The 20,368-nt window shown below is 41.5% G+C and overlaps 1 protein-coding gene across 7 annotated transcripts; it reads left to right on the top strand.

The window, feature by feature from the left end:
- Positions 1 to 289: 289 nt before the first annotated feature.
- LOC311034689 (uncharacterized protein) lies at positions 290 to 18,936 on the top strand. 7 transcript variants are annotated; one of them, XM_084042642.1, is made up of 16 exons: positions 290 to 360; positions 1,009 to 1,040; positions 1,288 to 1,422; positions 5,586 to 5,742; positions 11,179 to 11,293; positions 12,406 to 12,486; positions 13,088 to 13,212; positions 13,977 to 14,028; positions 14,159 to 14,212; positions 14,857 to 14,907; positions 14,992 to 15,056; positions 15,438 to 15,485; positions 16,633 to 16,705; positions 17,054 to 17,207; positions 17,603 to 17,710; positions 18,004 to 18,936. In XM_084042642.1, exons 9-16 carry the CDS (start codon positions 14,204 to 14,206, stop codon positions 18,114 to 18,116), a joined length of 621 nt encoding a protein of 206 aa, XP_083898768.1. In that variant the 5' UTR covers positions 290 to 360; positions 1,009 to 1,040; positions 1,288 to 1,422; positions 5,586 to 5,742; positions 11,179 to 11,293; positions 12,406 to 12,486; positions 13,088 to 13,212; positions 13,977 to 14,028; positions 14,159 to 14,203; the 3' UTR covers positions 18,117 to 18,936. The 7 variants fall into 7 exon arrangements, 6 of the variants coding, with proteins under 6 accessions (XP_083898768.1, XP_083898764.1, XP_083898766.1 ...); XM_084042638.1 differs by having other exon boundaries at positions 1,288 to 4,776; XM_084042640.1 differs by having other exon boundaries at positions 1,288 to 4,776; positions 11,176 to 11,293.
- Positions 18,937 to 20,368: the final 1,432 nt, after the last annotated feature.

Below are 20,368 nucleotides of genomic sequence, written 5' to 3'. Positions count from 1 at the left end.
GGCACTTCCGGTCCCTCACACAGCAGCACTCACGTATCAACGCTCACGCACCAAGTCTCGTCTGCGCGGACGCAGCTGGGTGCTATTGAAAACATTTGTAAATTGTGGGAGGCAACAGTCTGGTGACGCGGGGACTACTCTGCCCTCGTCTCTCAGTCAGTGTTGCCATGTCCGTTTATTATAAGCTCACAAGCTTGTAAAATAGCCGACGTAGTCTATAGTCGCTTCTTTTGGGCTTGTTTTCATAGACCTGATTGGTTGCTTATTTCTCTCGCTAAATCTGGCAACACTGGTCACGGTGAGTGTACATTACATTCCTCAGTTGTTCTTTTTACGGATCTTTATAGACTGGGAGAACTGGTAAGTTACTACTAGTTATAACTCTTTATAACTTAAAGAGAGAGAGAAAGAGAGTTATAATTATATTATAAGCACTTACGCTTACTTCAGTTTTGCGTCATCATCGCTTAGCTGCGATTTTGAGGAAATAAAGTAATTTATGCTTAATGTATTGATTCTTTAAACTCAGACTGCAAGGCAACAATGTAACTTTTGTTTAACATTGTAGATTTTACGTGTTTGTTATTGTTTGTTTGTTTGTTGTAAAGTGGAATCACAGACTAAAAGTGTCCACGATGCATATTGATTTTTACCTTGAAGTTTTCATGTAGGCAGTTGTTTCAACTTTACAGAACAAGGGACATTTCTATCAGTATGTCCTCTGTACATTTTATATTCATGATCCACCAAGCTATCTATATACACTGTAGTCTACTCACTGTCTGTCAGTAAAGTTATCTGATGTTATGTTATGTTATGTTATGCTAAGCATAGCCTTACAGACACCGACACGATTCAATGCAAAACAGCCCTGGCAGCCATTTGATTTGAATCATCAAATCAAACTAGTAAAACTGTTCACATTAATCGACTACTTGTAGACTTACACTAACAGTTGTGTAAGAAGTACTTTGATTGATTGTTTTACATTATATTTTTGACCTGCAGGTAATGTGTTGTCATCAACAGCAGTAACAAAGGTAAAAAGCACTATATTGGATAGTAATTAGTAATGCATTAATGTGTTTATCACTTTAATGTTGTAATTAGTAATGCATTAATGCAGTGGTTCCCAAACTGGGGGTAGGGGCCCCCAGGGGGGTCTTCAAATGATTTTGAGGATTTTGATGGCATACATGTATACATCTATTCCAGTGTTTCTCATTCTAGTCAAGGATCCTCCAAAAAAAAACATGTATCTAATGGCGGACCCTCATCTGAAAAAAGATGTTCCAGGGACCTCTGGTGTGGCAGGAGGGCCAGCAGGACGAGGACACACTCCGCCTTCCCATCATGCACTGGGAGGTGCTCAGCCTGCACATCGCCGAGCTGGAGGAAGAGGAGAAGAAGAAGAACGCCAAGGTCAGGGGTCACCGTGACATCATCATGTGTCAGAAATGACATTTTACAATTGAGACATTTAGCAGACACTCTTATCCAGAGAAACAATGCTTACAATAAGCATTAAGGTAAACACATACATAGAAGGCAGAGAGACAGTGTAGTGCCTCAGTAAACCAAGAACTAGCATCTGTCTTCTAAACAATATACAGTGGTGTAAAAAATACTCACATTTTTGACTTAAGTAAAAGTATCAATACTGCAATATAGAAATACTCTGTTACAAGCAAAAGTGCGGAATTCAAAATGTACTTGAGTACCAAAAGTAAAAGTACTCATTATGCAGAATGTCCCATTTCAAGTTTTCAAATGTATACAAATCTTTTGAAAATGGCCGATCTACAAGCTCTCAATGCGTCACATCGTGAGCTTGTAGATCGGCTATTTTCAAATGGCCGAAATTATATAGGGCTGAAGTGGTTAATAATCTATATCTACAAAGTAACTTGTCAAGTTTTCAAATAATTGTAGTGGAGTAAAAGTATTGGAAATTGGAAATACTAGTAAAGTACAAATACTTAAAAATTGTACAGTACTTAAGTAAATGTACTTAGTTACTTTACACCACTGACAATATAATATCAAAATAATAATAATGTAATCTGTGCATTTGTAACTATAGGATACCAGGTACACAATCAACATATTATCTGTCTAAACAACATACTATCTAAATAACATTCTGCACATTTGTAACTATAGGATACCATGTAAACAATGGAGAGATGAGTGCTAGGGGGTGAGGTGGAGTCTGAAGAGGTGAGTGCTAGGGGGTGAGGTGGAGTCTGAAGAGGTGAGTGCTAGGGGGTGAGGTGGAGTCTGAAGAGGTGAGTGCTAGGGGGTGAGGGGAGGTCTGAAGTGAAGAGGTGAGTCTTCAGTCTACGGCGGCAGATTGGGAGTGAGTCTGCAGTGCTACCTGCAATGGGGAGTTTGTTCCACAGTTTGGGATCCAGGAGAGAGAAGAGTCTGGGAAGTGTGGAGCGTGGTCCAGGGTGTTTTAGGGAAGGTTCAGACGGCTTTCCTAGCTGATCTGAGTGAGCAGGAGGGGTTGTGATGTAGGATTGGACATTTGAAGCCTTTTAATCACAGGGTGCAGGCAAATAAAACGTGACGTTTCGATGTCAATAAATCTTCATCAGGTTGAACTGATGAAGATGTATTAAAGATGTTTGCTCCAGTGCATTCTGTCTTCATGCCTACGAGTTCTGCTCGTGAGATGCACCGAAACAGCCTGAATGTGTCTTGAGGCGCGGTGTAACCCCCATTGTTCTGGTTGTAGGGTGCCTTGCTGCCTTCACTGCCTTACCTTTGGCTGCTTTGTAAGCCAACATCAGTGTTTTGTACTCGGTGCGGGCAGCGGGGAGAAAATGGAAGGAGTGGAAAAGGGGACGTATTGATGTTCACCTCTGGAGAGGAGATTAGAAAGATTATTTTAATTTTAACATAAGGTAGTGTAAGTGATATTTCTTTTATTAAAAAAACGTTTTTTGTTAAAGTTTAAAGCTCTTTATTGTGATATTAAACATTGCTACAGAGGGTTTGTTCTCTCCGCCTCTCCAGCTCTTAGACAAACAGAAAAATACAGTTTTGTGTAGGTTTAAACTTTCATTCAATCAGGAGAGAGTACCATTTATCAGTGTCAATTTAATAGTCTGATCAGATCACTTATCTGTGTCATCACTTCCAATTGCACTTGTTTATCCTTATCCTGTATGAGTACTCTCTCCTGGTTGGATAGAATTGGTATCCCCACCTGAAAATGCATGTTCTGCTTATTAAAGAGCTGGAGAGACAGGAATACCTCTGTTACTGAACAAAGACTCTATAGACGGGTTTCCTGTTAGTAAACATGAGAGGAATATGACCGCGCAGAGGAGGGGGAAGCCTATGGGTGCGTTTGGAAATTACGCACCGGAGCACACTCGCCTATTAGTTTGTATTGGCCAGTGCGCTCACTGCCGCTCAGGGCTGTATTTTCGAACGCGCCTTTCACCCGGGCATGCGCAGATTGCGCATTCTGCTCTGTGATGACGTCGCGCGGAAATCCGTCTATGGCAATGATTACTATCTAGACAATTTAGAGCTATTTAACACTGTTACTGAACAAAGACTTTAGAAATGATTAATATCCCAATTTAAAACTATTTAACACTGTTTATTTAACACAAACATATCACTTACTGCACCTTTATTGTGATGCTCTATGTAGAATGTAAAGCACAGAGGGAGTCTGTGTGCTTAAACTATAATTTAAACATAACCCTGGTCCATGATGTGGTCTTAGAGTGCCCTCTAGTGACCAAACATATTAATGGCCAAAGTACTTCTGCACATGAAATCCAATGAGGGCACATAGTGAATCTAGACATATCACAGGGTTGGGTTTGGGGGTGATGGTGGGGGACATCCATGGCTCTGCTTTTGTTTTATCCCTGCTTCTAGTCAGAGGGAATTACATGTATGCTTTTCCTATTGGAAATGTATACTGTCTATCACTAAATAAGGTTTCATTTAACCAGCACTGAAATGCACGTATAGAGTCAACAATACTTCCACACTAGTGATCTTTATCACATTACCAGAAACAAGCATGAATACAAATGGAATTTCATAATTTACACACATTCCAACAATAAGGTGAAGTGCAGAACTCTCAACTTGCTTTTATGAACTGGATTAACTGTAAACTGAAACTTGCTGGTCAACAATAGAATGACAAACTCATTTCCTCTGATTACCCACGTGTGTGTGTGTGTGTGTGTGTGTGTGTGTGTGTGTGTGTGTGTGTGTGTGTGTGTGTGTGTGTGTGTGTGTGTGTGTGTGTGTGTGTGTGTGTGTGTGTGTGTGTGTGTGTGTGTGTGTGTGTGTGTGCGCGCGTGCGCTTCAGCCAATCAGGGGAAAGATAAATTAACTGAAGACTGGCCTAAATGATAATATATTCTTAGTATGGCAATGAATTTCAATGGGGAGCTGCATGACAGATAATTAATAATAATTATAACCGATCTACAAGCACACAACGTGTTGCAAAGCGACACGTTGTGATCGGCTATTTTTTATATTTTTTTTAAATAACATGTGAACATATTGAACATTTTAGGATTTATTTTGCCCTAAATGTCCAAAATAGGATTACGCAAAGTCATTTTGATCGGGTGATTATGTAATAACTGTTCTCTAACAAGTATGGATTTCCATCCTGCATTTTGTTTTGAGCCTTGGACCTCTGAGCTCAACCCTCTGGTCTTCACCTCTCTGATGACACTGAGCTGGTGCACGTGGGGAAGAACAGGGACAGGGACGTCAACCTTGCAGGTCCTGTACGAGTCCACCACCAGCTAGAGTTCATAAGTTCTGTAACTATGATAATGATAATGAATTTATTTATATAGCACATTTCCAGACAAGTCACAAAGTGCTTTACAGAGCAAAAAATAAAAGGAACAATCATGATAAAACTTTGGATAGAAGCTATAATAGACGATCAGAGAATAAAGCAAGTGGCACAAATACATACAGATATACCCAAATAAAACAAAAATGACAGTCAAATTTAAGAAAAGGCCTTAGTATAAAGATACGTTTTCAGAAGAGTTTTAAAAGATGATACTGAATTTGCACGTCTTAGGGTGACAGGTAGGGCGTTCCAAAGCTTAGGGGCCCGGACTGAAAAAGCTCTTCGACTCTTTGTGATGAGCTGGGGTGTGGGGGTCTCCAGGAGGGCCTTATCCGAGGATCTGAGGCTGCGTACAGGCCTATAAGGTTCCAGCATGGCAGAAATATAAAGGGGGGCCTGTCCATTCACAGCTTTAAAGGTCATAAGTCAAATCTTAAAATCAATTCTAAAATTAACAGGTAACCAGTGAAGAGCAGCTAAAATGGGAGTGATGTGGTCACGTTTCTTGGTGTTGGTTAAAGTCTAGCAGCTGAGTTTTGCACTAATTGGAGACGTGATATTGCTTTTTTGGAGAGGCCTGAATAGATGGAGTTACAGTAATCTAATCGAGAAGAAATAAAAGCATGAATCACTTTTTCTAGGTCTGCAGATGACAGGAAGTTTTTTTTAACTGATGTCAAATATGATGTGATGACCTGTGGACTGATGCTCTCCTTCATGTCTGTAGTTTTATGAAATGGTTGAGGGAGCAGAAGGTCATCAAGCCAGGGACCAGGATGGACAGACTGCAGGTGTAAATGTCGACCAGGGACATGGAGCAGAGGGAAGCATCCACTGCCTCCCATATGTCTACAGAGCTGTCTGTGAGGAGTCTGACCGTCAAGGTGAGTACACCTGCACACACACTCAGACCTGCTAACATGTACGCATTTTGCGTGGCCCGCATTTTCACATCTAAGTACGCGGGTACAATGTGTCCCTCTAAAGTACGCAAAATTACAAGTTGACGACGTGCTGTTCACTGCGTTTATATCGCTCTCTGTCACTCAATATCTCTCGCTCTGGTGCTGTGTCCTACTTGCAGCTGTTGTTTTCCATGCATAGATGCCGTCCCATTAGCGGGGCGGATAGCATCTTGTACTCGATTCAATGGCTGCTGCCAAGCTACCGTCCCATAGATGGACGGATAGCTTCCACTGAACTTTCTTGAAAGTTTAGACAGATGGCCATGCGTTTTGTATTGTCTGCAAGACTGATATTAACGTCAGTCATCAAGGATCAGCAGGTAATAATTGAACATCAAATGGTATGCATTTTCAGAGCAATGTCTTTGTATTGGCTGGCAAATGTGTTGTAAATTTATGGGGATAAAACCCTAACCCTAAAACAAATACTAGCTGCACTATTATATATTCAGGTAAATCTCTATCTAATAATTATAATAATAATAAAAAGTGCTCAATCATGCTTACCATGTTATAATACTGTAATGGCTTATTGTTATGGTGCTGTTAACATCAGACCCTTAACATAAATGATAACCAAAGCCTTGGGTTGAATGAGAAAATGAAGCAACATCAATTAATCAGCACAGAAGAATTATCAACATGGTATTCCTTAAATTATACTATAATAGCAGGCCACAATAGCGTGTGTGTGTGTGTGTGTGTGTGTGTGTGTGTGTGTGTGTGTGTGTGTGTGTGTGTGTGTGTGTGTGTGTGTGTGTGTGTGATAATGAATGAGCATGTGAGCAGTCTATCTTGTATATACCCACATATACTAGGCAATAGGCCTACATGTGCATTAGGGCTGCATGATACTTGTAGGAGCCATAATGTGACTTTTGCCAAGTTTTGGGTTTTTATTATTATTGACATTAGTAAATCGCGGCCTTTTAACATCTTAAAAACAGCCGCAACAATACTGATGAAATCAGTTGTATATTTGATTAAGTAATATAACTTATCTACATAATATTGTTATTGATAATGGTATCCCAATATTTCAATTACTCCTAAAAAGCAGATTTATTGTTGAACTAGAAAAAGTGCTTCTCGGAGCACAAGTCTCCGCCAGGTCAGGTAGGTTATTATGGCCTCCTGGTGGCGCTATAAGAGGCCAATGTGAAAAGGGGGGCATTTCTTCCTCGGCCTACTGGGAATGTGCGTACGAAACTTCACGAAAATCGCACACTGCGTTCATGATTTGAGGAATTTTGTTCAAAACGGACCTATCCTGCAAACTTTGTAAGCCAATTGTAAAATGTCTCTGTGGAGAGTTCACTGCCTGGCTAAATGATATACCCCGACACCAGTATGCCGGCAAGAGCAGTTGGACCAGACCAGGATTGAGAGTTGAAAATGGTTTTATTGCCAGTTCTGTGTACAACACATATGCTGCTGATGATGATGATGATGAGGTGATGACGATGATGATTTTAAACTATAATAGAACAAACAAGGGGAACCAATCAAACAAAGTACATAACAATAAACTTAGGCAAGGTAACTTAACAAGTGATAAAAACTAAGGCATAAATGTCAAATAAACAAATAATCAAAAGGAACATATGTACTAATAAACAGGAAACAAGCAAACAAATAATCAAAAGGAATATATGTACTAATAAACAGGAAACAAACAGAACTTACTTATAATGCATCAAGTGGACATAAAACATAGGAGCACTAGCCAGCAGCACCTCTTCCCCTGGTGACAAATGTTTGGTCTGACACTACCTGGGCCTATATAGACCTACCTCAGGTGTGCCAAATTAGGCTAAAACCAGACTCCGCCCACCACTAATTGAAATGATTAGAACCACAGGGTCCAACTCCACCCACTCCCAGCAAGAGAGTGAGAGGATTTTCTACAGCCGCCTCATCAAATATCATCTATTTGATTATAAAAAGAAAATGCCATTGTCCTTAGTGTCAGTTCGGGGCTGGCTATAAACAGGAAGGGCACCACGTCTTCAGCCGCCCCATAAGGGCAGACAACCCCAGGCAGGGCGGAAGGGTGGGAGGGGTCTGGTGAACCAGCCACTCGAGAGAATGGCAACGCCACTTGGGTAAAAGTCTGGGGCCGACCAAGGGGGTGGAGCCACCTTGGAAGAGGGTCTGGGGGGCTGGAACGGAGGCAGGACCCCTCTGGATGAGGTTCAGGGGAAGGCGCTGGACACTCCTGGACTGGAGCAGAGGGGGGAGCTGGTGCCGGAGAGGACTGGACCGGAGGAGGTGGCCCGGTCGTCACCTGGGTGAGAGCTGGGGCCCACGGCTGAAGCAGAGGGGGTGCAGGGTGCGCCTGGGCGTGCTTCAGCAATGAAGGTGATGCTGGGTGCACCTGGACATGCTGCAGCGATGAAGGTGGTGCAAGGTGTGCTCGGCCTGGAGACGCCAATGGAAGAAGAGCGGGGTGCGCTTGGAGAGGAGCTGTGCCGGAGAGGGCTCTGGCGGCACCACTTGGGCGGGGGCTTGGAGAGGAGCTGGTGCCGGAGAGGACTCTGGCTCTGGAGGCACCACTAGGAGGGAAGGCGCGGGGTGCGCTTGGAGAGGAGCTGGTGCCGGAGAGGGCTCTGGCGGCACCACTTGGAGGGAAGGCGCGGGGTGCGCTTGGAGAGGAGCTGGTGCCAGAGAGGACTCTGGCTCTGGAGGCACCACTAGGAGGGAAGGCGCGGGGTGCGCTTGGAGAGGAGCTGGTGCCGGAGAGGGCTCTGGCGGCACCACTTGGAGGGAAGGCGCGGGGTGCGCTTGGAGAGGAGCTGGTGCCAGAGAGGACTCTGGCTCTGGAGGCACCACTAGGAGGGAAGGCGCGGGGTGCGCTTGGAGAGGAGCTGGTGCCAGAGAGGACTCTGGCTCTGGAGGCACCACTAGGAGGGAAGGCGCGGGGTGCGCTTGGAGGGGAGCTGGTACCGGAGAGGACTCTCTGGCGGCACCACTTGGGGGGGAGGCGCAGGGGGCGCCCGGAGGAAGGCTGGGGCCATGGCTGCATCTGAGGTGGTGCTGGGGCCATGGCTGCATGGCACGGTGTATTTGGACTTCCAACGCTGGTGGTGGCTGTCAAATCTGGCCCATATCTGGTGGCAGAGTATCCGCTTCGAAGGACCATGTAAAATGTCTCTGTGGAGAGTTCACTGCCTGGCTAAATGATATACCCCGACACCAGTATGCCGGCAAGAGCAGTTGGACCAGACCAGGATTGAGAGTTGAAAATGGTTTTATTGCCAGTTCTGTGTACAACACATATGCTGCTGATGATGATGAGGTGATGACGATGATGATTTTAAACTATAATAGAACAAACAAGGGGAACCAATCAAACAAAGTACATAACAATAAACTTAGGCAAGGTAACTTAACAAGTGATAAAAACTAAGGCATAAATGTCAAATAAACAAATAATCAAAAGGAACATATGTACTAATAAACAGGAAACAAGCAAACAAATAATCAAAAGGAATATATGTACTAATAAACAGGAAACAAACAGAACTTACTTATATGCATCAAGTGGACATAAAACATAGGAGCACTAGCCAGCAGCACCTCTTCCCCTGGTGACAAATGTTTGGTCTGACACTACCTGGGCCTATAGACAGGTTTCCTGTTAGTAAACATTGAGAGGAATATGACCGCGCAGCTGCGGGGGGAAGCCTATGGGTGCGTTTGGAAATTACGCACCGGAGCACACTCTCCTATTAGTTTGTATTGGCCAGTGCGCTCACTGCCGCTCAGGGCTGTATTTTCGAACGCGCCTTCCACCCCCAGCCCCAGGCATGCGCAGATTGCGCATTCTGCTCTGTGATGACGTCACTCGGAAACCCGTCTATATAGACCTACCTCAGGTGTGCCAAATTAGGCTAAAACCAGACTCCGCCCACCACTAATTGAAATGATTAGAACCAGGGTCCAACTCCACCCACTCCCAGCAAGAGAGTGAGAGGATTTTCTACACCAATGTTAGGCAAGTAGGATGGAATTTGAAATATCGGACACATCCATCTTGATCACATGACTATAGAGATACTGTGTACCGATTTGCATGTTTTTTGGACAGAATCTGAAGGAGTAAGTAGAAAACATTTGTTTTACAAAAGTCAGCCTCCTGGTGGCGCTCTAAAAGGCAGATGTGAAAAATGCAGGGCAACGTTTTTTTCCTTGGCCTCTAGGGCATTGGTTCTCAAAGTGGGGTCCGGGGACCCCCAGGGGTACTTGAGGGGGTCCCCAGCTAGGTAGTTCGGAACCAAATGGGCCCTTATGGTTCAGTAACTCTGAGAGTGTACAAATGGAACCAAATGGACCCTAACGGGTCCATTTGGTTCCATTTGTACACTCTCATAGTTAAATTATAATTGATTTTTACAATATAAATTGGGGTCCCAGAGATAGAAATGCCATTAAATGGGGGTCCGTAATGCATGTCAAACTGGGGGTCCAAGAAATTAAAATGGTTGAGAATCACTGCTAGAGCCGTAAAAAATCTTCTCTTATGGGGGTCCTTGGCATATCTTTTCAAATGGGGTTCCGCGGGCTAATAAATGTCAATTTGGGGGTCCTTGACATGAAAAAGTTTGAGAACCACTGCTCTAGGGAGTGTGTGTGCAAAGTTTCACGCAGATTGGTGCAGTTATAGGTAAAAACGTGAATCGGCCTGTTATAGCGCCACCGGGACAGGGGGCAAAACATACTCTCTCGCCAGGCCGAAAGACAATAACTTGCTGATATGGAGGCTAGTGGAAAATGACTGTGTTCAAGCAAAGCAGTGTACACAGAAATGGCATGTGCAGAAACGCCTTGCACGAAAGCAGATGCTGTCCAGGGCCTTTTCATGCTCTACTGTGAGTGTCCATGTCTCAGCCCCCTCCAGCAGTACTGACCCCACTGTAGCTACGAACAGCCGCCTCTTGAGGTCTTCTCCCATGTCAGATTTCCACACTCTCCTCATCCCATGCAAGGCATTCCAGGCAAGTGCAGACATACTGTCTTTTGACAGAGTAAATGCAGTGCTGCAGGCAGCAGCTGTCAGTCTGTCACTAATCCGTGCATCCGCATCGCCTCACATCATAGGCATCACGCATTTCAAATTCATGCTAAATCCAGTCGATAACTGCTGAGAGTGGGACAGTCACTTTGAAAAACAAGCGCAACTGCTAGTTGTGAAAAGGTAGAATTGTTCTTCATGAATAGCCAATAATATTTAATGAAGAGAAAAAGGCTACTGCTGCCATTCATAAAATGTCAGGCCCAATTTTTTTGTGTGTGTGTGTGTGTGTGTGTGTGTGTGTGTGTGTGTGTGTGTGTGTGTGTGTGTGTGTCCAGCAGTACCTACAGCAGAGCAGGTGGTGCTGAGGATCTTCTCCTGGATTATTTGTCATATTCATGCCAGACAGCGTGTGTATGACAGATTTATCCAGCTAGCTAATGAGTCCATCCTCTGGTCAGTATCCAATAAGTTTGCAAAACACATGCAAACTTATAACAATGAGAATTAAACAGCAGTAGAACATTGATGCAGTGCACATTTGTAACAGCAAACATATCCTCTGTATTATATTATAAGACAATAAGTGACACGTACATATATACATAAAGGACAGAATTAAAACCTGAATAAAAGAGACTTTGCTGAAGGAATGTATTTTAATGTGAGGTAAGAGAATAACAGTATAATGTGAGGTCAGAGAATAACAGGAATACACAGTCATATCTGATGCAAGATAGAGATAACTAGGACAGTAGACCTCTTCTCACAATGGTCTCTTGTCTTGACACAAGTACTTCAGGTGTCTGGAAGAAGGTCATTAGATTATGTATTGTATTGAGTGCTCTTCAACATGCACACATCTGCAGACATCAAATTGTAGTATAAACAAATCCATGTCATGCCTCTGTGGACCTTCACGTATTATAAGTATATGTATCAGTTCCTACATACCGTAGACATGTCTGTGCATGTCTGTGCCCTTCACTCTGTAGTGCTTTGCGTGGCTAATGAACAAGGTCCAAGAAACATTTTGGTGCTGGTGGAAGTGTTATTCAATGTATTGCAAAGAATTATCCCTGCAACCTCCATCCATGATGTCTGGCTGGCTTTGCAAATTTCTCCCGTAAACAGAAGCCTGCTAGTTTGCTCTCTGAATATGTGAAGGGAGTCTTTACTCTGTGCGATGATGGTCTACTAGTCTAGCGTACACCAACCCTCCTGTCTAGCATCAGGGTCTTGAGCTGTGCAGTGTTGTGCCTCGCCTGGCTTTGTCCTGGGTTGGCTCCCATAGTGTCAGTTTGCTTGCCACTAGTTCCGGGTGCCTTTTTTGTCAATTTAGCTTGTCTAAACCTCTATTCTTATCATGGTCCTTCACAGTTGGTGTGTGTATGTTCATGGTAGCTTCAAAGAACTTGAAACTAAGAACCAGGCACCACATAAATACTGGTCAGGTTTGGTTGTAATGCAGTTCTACTAGATGCTTTGATTTGATTGGGCAGCCAGCTGGTGTACTAGTTATATGACCACTGTATATATTGACATTTTGTGTATGTTTTTTGTTGTAGTACAAAGGTATTCATGTGAAACCAGGCCTCACAAAGCATTTCTCCAGTCAGCCAGTCTAGTACAAAGACACAGATATGCTGGTAAGTCATATAACTTCATACAAGCAATACCTCACAACATATCTCAACATGAAAATGTATGTATTGCCAGAGTCGCGTATTGTCAGTCAACATAAACATGTGCTTGCTTTTGCAAACTGTATTTCAATTAGACCTGCATGATATGAGAAAATAAATCCTATTGCCAGAGATGCTCTTATACGGGGTAACACTGACTCACGCTAACTGCAGGGCCACTGAACTGTTACTTTGTTCATAGCTTCTTCTAATGATTGGAATCAGGAAGGTGAACAACTACTAAGGTTGTCTTTGACCGGCCAAGTCAATGTTAATTACTCATACATGCACAGTAGTGCACACATTGAAATCTACTACTGATGTGTAGCTCACATGACAGTCTAATGGATGTCCACACTAAACACTAAGGATAACTATGAAGATTGATTTAACAATCATTCAGTGTTCGTTGTGGTCGGCCCATGATACAAAGTTACAACCATGTGTGATATAGACATTACAATTTCATATTTATTTTGTTTTGTTCTTTATCCCTCTACTTATATCCATACATTAGACACATATGTATCTATGTGCTGAAATAGTGTGTGCATTTGTCTTGCAGTACTATGACACCATTGAGGATGTTCTGTGAGGTCCACTTTGACAGTGTGATCTTTGTCCACTCTGGCATCTACACAGACCAGTGGATTTATGTAGAATCCCTCGTCACCATGAATGCAGCAGCAGGTAAACACAATGTAAAGTTGAAGTACTCTCCACATGACAGATTTGTGCAGCAGTATTCCTAAAATGAATATTTTACAGGTACTGGCTCCTAAACTTAAGAGGATTCGCCTGCTTGATTCCTCCATGCCCAATGGCTATGGAGATATGTCGTGGTTGTCCTTGTGCAGGTTTCAAATATGGAAAAGACATGAATTGTTCTTTCATAAAATTAGGGCTGCTCAACTAGTCTCATCGTGATATGGCCTACTGCAATTTCTCAAATGTGAAAAATGCGTCAAAATACCATTTTAAGATTAAATTGTATCGTGCTGGAGAGACATCTTGGTCAATCATATCGCAATTTCGGTCAAAATAATCCCAATAAATATTATTTTCCTTAAATTGTTCAGCCATAATACAGAAATGTATTTTCCCTAAATTGTTCAGCCCTAATACAGAAAATTGATAAACTATTATTTGGCATGTTATTGTGCATGGTCATATTATTGTTTAGGAACTGTTCTGTCTTCCGGGTGGACTTATATGTTTGGAACCATTCAGTGTTCCTAGTGGAGTTTAAAAAAAACAAAAAAAAAACACTGTTGAATGTTGCTTCTGCTGTGTTCTAAAGAAGCCCTCAGTGACTGTGGTGCATGTATTATCTTTCTGGTGATGTGTTTCTGGTGATGACAGTTAATTCAAACGGGAATTGTGATATTATATTCGCTGTTTCAAATGTCTTTAGTGGTCCTATTTCAGCATGCTATTCTTTTTGTCTTTTGAAGCACAATAGCATACCAGCTGATTCCTGAAAACTGGGAAGCTGTTTGCAACAAGGTGAGAGAAATGTTAGATTTTTATATGCCTTGTAAAATGTGCTATCTATTTGAATATTAGACATATAATTTCCTTAAATATATTTACATATAATTGATAACTTTTTAATAACTTCTGGTATTTTCATCAGAATGTTCCAGCACAAGCAGCAGGCAGCGTTGACTGTGGTGTGTTCATGTTAATGGTAAGTTATACTGTAAATCCATATCCCGCCTCCAGATGGTTCAGAATTCCGCAGCCAGACTACTCACAAACATCAACAAATGTGACCATATCACCCCCATCCTAGCAGCCCTGCATTGGCTGCCAGTGACTTGCAGAATAACTTATAGATTAAAATTTTAGTGATTACCGCTTTACATGGTCTTGCCCCTAGCTACAGTATATTGTGGACTTCTTGTTTCCTCACAATCCAACTCGCAGCCTCAGATCCTCAAGTAGGACCCTCCCGTCACTTGCCTTGTAACCCGGGGTGATGGGGCCTGTCTCAGATTAGTAGAGTCATTGTCCACTTTTAAATCGCTTTTAAAAACCCATTTGTATGTTAAGTGCTATTCCTAAGTATTGCTATTTTTTTTTATTGTTTTTTGTCTCATTGGATGTCCTGCTTTTTCTTTATTCTTTCTTTTATTCTGCTTGTGTTTTGATATATTATTTTTGATTTTCTGTAAAGCACCTTGGAACCATGTTCAGAAAAGCGCTATCTAAATTAATTCATTATAAATGAACAAGTGATGGGAATGTGCACCTCGGCATCAACACTTGTAATCAACTACTACGTTCTCTAACATGAATAGGATGTAATCAGTTGTTTATAATGTGTTACAGTATGCACTGTACATGGCAATGGATTGGTCCGACTCCTTTGACTTCACTTGGGTGAGTGCTTAAAGGTCTAAAATTGTTAATAAATATTTCAGGATAGAAAGTGCAGTGACTTACACATCTGTCTTTATCTACTAGCATGATATGCCAGATCTAAGGAGGTGGTGGTGCCAGCTTTTGTTGGACAATATGGAACACCAAAGGTATGAACAAGGTTATTCTTTTCAGGCCTGCGTTCGATTCTAAAAATGTCTTCTGAACGCCAACAGTTTTCTAAAGATGTTTTTATCGCTGTTTCTCAATATTTTTCATGTCAAGGAGCCTCAAAATTATGTGTAATTTGGCCGCCAGACCCCCCTGTTTCAGTGACCCATCCAAAAGTAGACACTTGAGTTAAAAATGTATGCCCTGAAAGAATATTCATAGATTTGCACACATTTCCTCGATTTTTCAATAGATAAAGCATAAAATAATGGCTCAAGTGGATAAACGTTACGGTCTCAAAATGCATTTTAGTCCTGAATGGATTAAGTTGGTAACGATGATTGTTTGAGTTTTCTGACATCTATTAATGTTTTTTTTAGGTCAAGGAAGAGGAAATGTGAAGATGTGGTGATGGACAAACGACAATGGTTAGTGTATTCCCAAAGACGCATAATTTAGAACCAATATGAGTTTTGTATTTGTATTGTGTCCTATTGCCTTTCAGAAAGTGATTGTTCAGTGTTCATACAGTAAGAGTAATGTTTTAGTGCTACCGCTGTCTGCATCAGGAGGATTTTTCACTGTAATATATACATTTAACACCTTTTAACCACTTACACCCCAGCATTGGTATAGTGAGGAAAGCTTCCACTGACAATAGCAGACTGACAAGCTCACAACTTGACGCGTTGCGTTGTGAGCTTATCGAGCGTTTATTGTCAGTGGAAGCTTTCTCCACAATAACAGAAAAGACACGCTTTGAGCCCTGGGGGACTCCAGATACACATATGGGGTTCAAGTGGTTAAAGGACAAGACCTCTATTCTAGAGGTTTGGGTTGATTTCCTACCTTGTTATGATCCAACTAGTTCATCCCATGACTTATTTCGCTCCATTGTGCAGTTTATTAGAAAAATAAGAAATAAATAAATAATTGGCTCCATAGACTCCCATTCTAACAGGAGGACAGATCTCAAATTCACTCTTGTAGCACATAAATGAATACAAACAAAACTGATTCTGACAATATGTCTCACCAGGTAATAACATCCTTTTTTGTTTTTAAAAATAAATCTTGTAAGATTGATTTTTAAAGGTTCTATTTTGGTACTATTTTGTGTGGAAGTATACTTAAGCTGTACTGTGATGATTGATTAGCTGGTCTCAGGTCAGCTGTGTTGGTTCCAGCCACAGTGGTAACTGTGGCTGGAGCCAACACAGCAGACTTGAGACCAGCTAAAGAAGTGACCAAGCTCTGGGTGTCCCTACGCCGCCTACTTGCTCTTCTTTCCACACAAAATCGTAACTGTAACAAAGTACAAGATTTATTTATAGAAACAAAAACAGACGTTAGTTTCCTGATGACATATTGTCAGAGTCAGCTTTGTTTGCGTTCATTTATGTGCTACAAGAGTGACTTTGAGATCTGTCCTCCTGTTAGAATGGGAGTCTTTGGAGCCAATTATTTATTTATTTCTTATTTTTCTATTAAACTGCACAATGGAGCGAAATAAGTCATGGGATGAACTAGTTGGATCATAACAAGGTAAAAGGTTTGATTTTCACATTTATGCAGGAAGAGAAGAAGGGTGCAAGAATTTGTGCAGCACATGGCCAATATGCAGTCGTCTATTGCTGGTATTGAAGAGGTATCTAATTTATTTTTCGATTCATTTAGTTGTGGCCTGGGCCACAGGTTAAGCCTTGTAATGCAAGCCTTGCAGCGTCGCAGGTTCGAGTCCCGACCCTGACAACCTTTGCATGTCAACCCCCCCCCCCATCTCCCCGTTTCCTGTCAACCTACTATATATCTATCAACCGAGGCTGAAAAAGCCCCAAAATTAAAAATGAATAAAATAATTGTATGTTGGGGAATATGATATTAATTGGAAACATCCAGGAATTCATTAATAACAATTCAGGTATTGCCTTTAATTACATTTGGCTTTATAGTTGCAAAGTAAAAAAAATAAAAGCTTAAATCTGATTTGTTTCAGTTGTCGCCTGAGATCCTGGACAACATCCTGGCTGAGGTGGTCCTTGCGGAGGGAGACGCAGCCTTTCTGAAGTTGTCCCTGGTGTGCTCCACCTTCCGAGCAGTTGTGGGAACACATTATTTCCGCAAAAAATGCCACTTTATGTGGCTTGACAGTAAGTTTTCTTCTTTCTTTTTCCCCCTTTTTTTATAGATGTTTATGGAGAAATACACTCAGTTTTGCTATTATTTGTTTACACACAATATAAACCAAGGATTATATATTTCAAGAGTGAAAGATCACAGTAAAAACCTTAAATATTCTTCCTCCACACTGAGAGAAAAACAGCATCTGAAAGTTTGATGGGAGGCATTTTTGCAGTAACCACTTTTCCATTGCATCTTATGAGCAGTGGGTTCATTTGGTGTCAGTCTGCGCACGCACACTGATTCTTCACTGATTCGTCACTGTGACGTCGTCAGGAAACCCATCTATATACTGTAACTCCAAGTCAATCACACTTGTGTGTTTTTGTATAAAATAAATTAGTTATTCCCTGTTCTTCTACAGGTGTGGGAAATTGGAGTCAATTCAGTGCATCCTACAGAGAGGAGTACTACCGCATGTATACACTGAGTGTATGCATGCAATGCGGCAGCATTTTCAAAAACATGCCAGGTATGAACTTATTCTTGGAAATGTGATGACTATTCTTTCAGTTATTGCTACCCTGGCAGTGAAAGCAGTTTGCTATAAAGGAAATACATAAACATTGCAAAGACAGTGTGTGTTTTACTGGGGGTGTATTTTGAAATACAAGAAACATACACAAATTGAAGTGTCTGGGCAGAACACTGACCAGAGTCTGGGTTTATATACACCAATGCTTTCCTCAAAGTGGTAATCAATAGAAAATAGAGGGGCCTTCTAACATGGCCTATGTTTTTTTTTTTTTTTTTTTAAACCCACAGGGTATGTTGGAAGAGGAAAACGAGGGATTCTGCAGGGAGTCTACGATTCCGACAACTCCCATGCTGGTTATTGCGACCAGTTCTGCCAGGCTGTTGGACAGATGTTGGAGTGACCTTGGGGTCTCAGTCCCTGGTTCACCTTTACTGTCAACTGAGACTGTACAAATGGAACCAAATGGAAAGCTCAGAGTTATAGACCTGTATGGTCTATTTGGGTCAAAATGTATTTTTTAGTTTTCACTTAATAAAAGTTGCAATAAGTAACAAGAAAAATGTTTCAGTCCCATTTCCAAAACCCTTTATACCACCAAAGCCTCTAATAAAAAGAAAGATAAAGAAAAAAAGTTGCAATAAGATTATAAAGATACTATGTTGTATGAATAAAAGTCATGTATTCAAAATGTTACTTGATAGAAAAGTACTATTAGCTTCATGTTGTGAGCTTACCTTATAGATCGGCTAATTTAAAATACCCTATGTGTAAAACAGGTATTGTACGTTTTAAATCTGTTAAGCTGGTAAAATGTAGTGGAGTGAAAAGAACAATATGTAGCAGAGTCAATAGTAGCCTATATAAAGTAGGCCTATTGAAAAATGGAAATGCCAAGTAAAGTAGTACCTCAGTTCTTGAGATGTGCTTTGTTACTTTTTACACCACTAGTTCCAACTACTGTATCTGGGGACCCCCTGGAGCCCACTTAATGATTCCTGGTGGTCCCTCCCTGCCCAGGATCCCAGTTTGAGAATCACTGGTTTATTGCACAAGTGTTCATTTGAAGATCATGCCATGCAGAACATTTGCATCAGCTACTTTGTACTCTTAACGAATCTCACAGTATACTGAACCGGGCTGTGATGTGGCCCGGAACATCCAGATGATGACAATATCATGGCGTTTCTGTGAGCCTCGATGTCAACAAATTTGAATTATAAATAAAATCTCTTGTGTACCATTTGTTTGTTTTATTATACTAGCCTGCTTGCATATACATAATATATGTACAGACTACAACTGTTTAATATGTTGGCTGTGTTATTAAATAAAATCAAGTTCTATGTAGATTGCAAAACTAGGCTGCAACCGAGTTGAGATTAAATCGGTACCCTGAGTGGTTCTCAACCTTTTGAGGCTGTAACCCCCAGTTCATATATTTGAACTGGGGACCCCCTCAAGCACTTGGAATTGTGGGAGTTAATGCATTACATTTTGTTTGGCTAGGTTCTATCCATATTTTATACTTTCTTATACTATTTGACAATTTGGCCAATGTCGACTATTTTTCAGTTTGTTACTTTTGATGCACTAGCCAAATGGTATTATTTGGTCATTCTTTTCATTCTTTTTAGGCATTAAATTCTCTTGTCACTTCAGTGACATCGAAAAAACGTGAAGACCCTCCTGGGGTCCCGACCCACAGGTTGAGAACCACTGGTGTAGGGTGTTAGATTATCATTTCATAAAACTAGAACAGAAGTACTGTCTTGCACAAAAATAACATATACAATGCTAGACTTTTCAAAGTTTCCTTGGGTGAGACGTACTGAAAAAGAGGCCCAAAATAATGTTTAGTGTTTGCCTGTCAGTGTGAGTGTACAGCTCTGGCATAAGTTGTGTCTAATACAACAAGAGATGTAGTAAATTATACCATTCTGACAGTTACACATGCATTAAATCCATTTTTATGACCTGTGTTCCCATTGCCCATGTTGCCATTTCATAATAGTATGATGCCAAATGACCAGTGAGAGAGGTTCACATGAAAATTAGAATCTAAATATAGCACAAATATATAACAGGACCTGTGATCACCAACATATCTGTACAAGGACAGATGTGTCCGTGGCAAGACTTTGCCTCATCCGTGGCACATTTTTGTTTTTGTTTTAACTTTTTTCAGTTCTCATTTTGCTCATAAATCCCAATGGGGTCTTCCCGATGTTCCCTCAGCCCTATGTACCCTCACACCTATGTTCCATCACACAGGGTTTAGGGTTAAGTTTAGGGGTTAGGTTAGGGTTAGTTGGTTGAGGGAACATAGGGCTGAGGGAACATAGGGCATGGACCCAATGTCAATTCTCCAGGTTTTCTTCAGAATATGCATGACACTGATTTAATATATACATTAGGAGTCCACTAGAAGAGTCTCTCAGGCATTATAACTCTGAGAGTGTAAATGGAACCAAAAAGTTACAGACCTAAATGGTCATTTAGGGCTATAGCTCTTTACATGTCTGTGTAGGTCTACTCATTTAGTATGTCCGTGGCAAAAATCTAATTTTGACAAAAATGTCAAACACAAGCCAGGATGGCAATGACTCTTGGATAGGACCCAGGCCAACAACTTAACTGACCCTACTGACCCTA

This window comes from Gymnoscopelus microlampas, assembly GCF_963454915.1.
Source record: "Gymnoscopelus microlampas genome assembly, chromosome: 19".
Classification (NCBI taxonomy): Eukaryota; Metazoa; Chordata; class Actinopteri; order Myctophiformes; family Myctophidae; genus Gymnoscopelus; species Gymnoscopelus microlampas.
The sequence above is the reverse complement of the archived record's forward strand: the minus strand, read 5'-3'. Positions and strand labels throughout refer to the sequence as shown.

Coding starts and splice junctions, on each gene's coding strand:
- LOC311034689 (XM_084042642.1), top strand. Junction 15,057..15,437: donor GACAATATGGAACACCAAAG/GTATGAACAAGG, acceptor TGTTTTTTTTAG/GTCAAGGAAGAGGAAATGTG. Junction 15,486..16,632: donor GTGATGGACAAACGACAATG/GTTAGTGTATTC, acceptor ACATTTATGCAG/GAAGAGAAGAAGGGTGCAAG.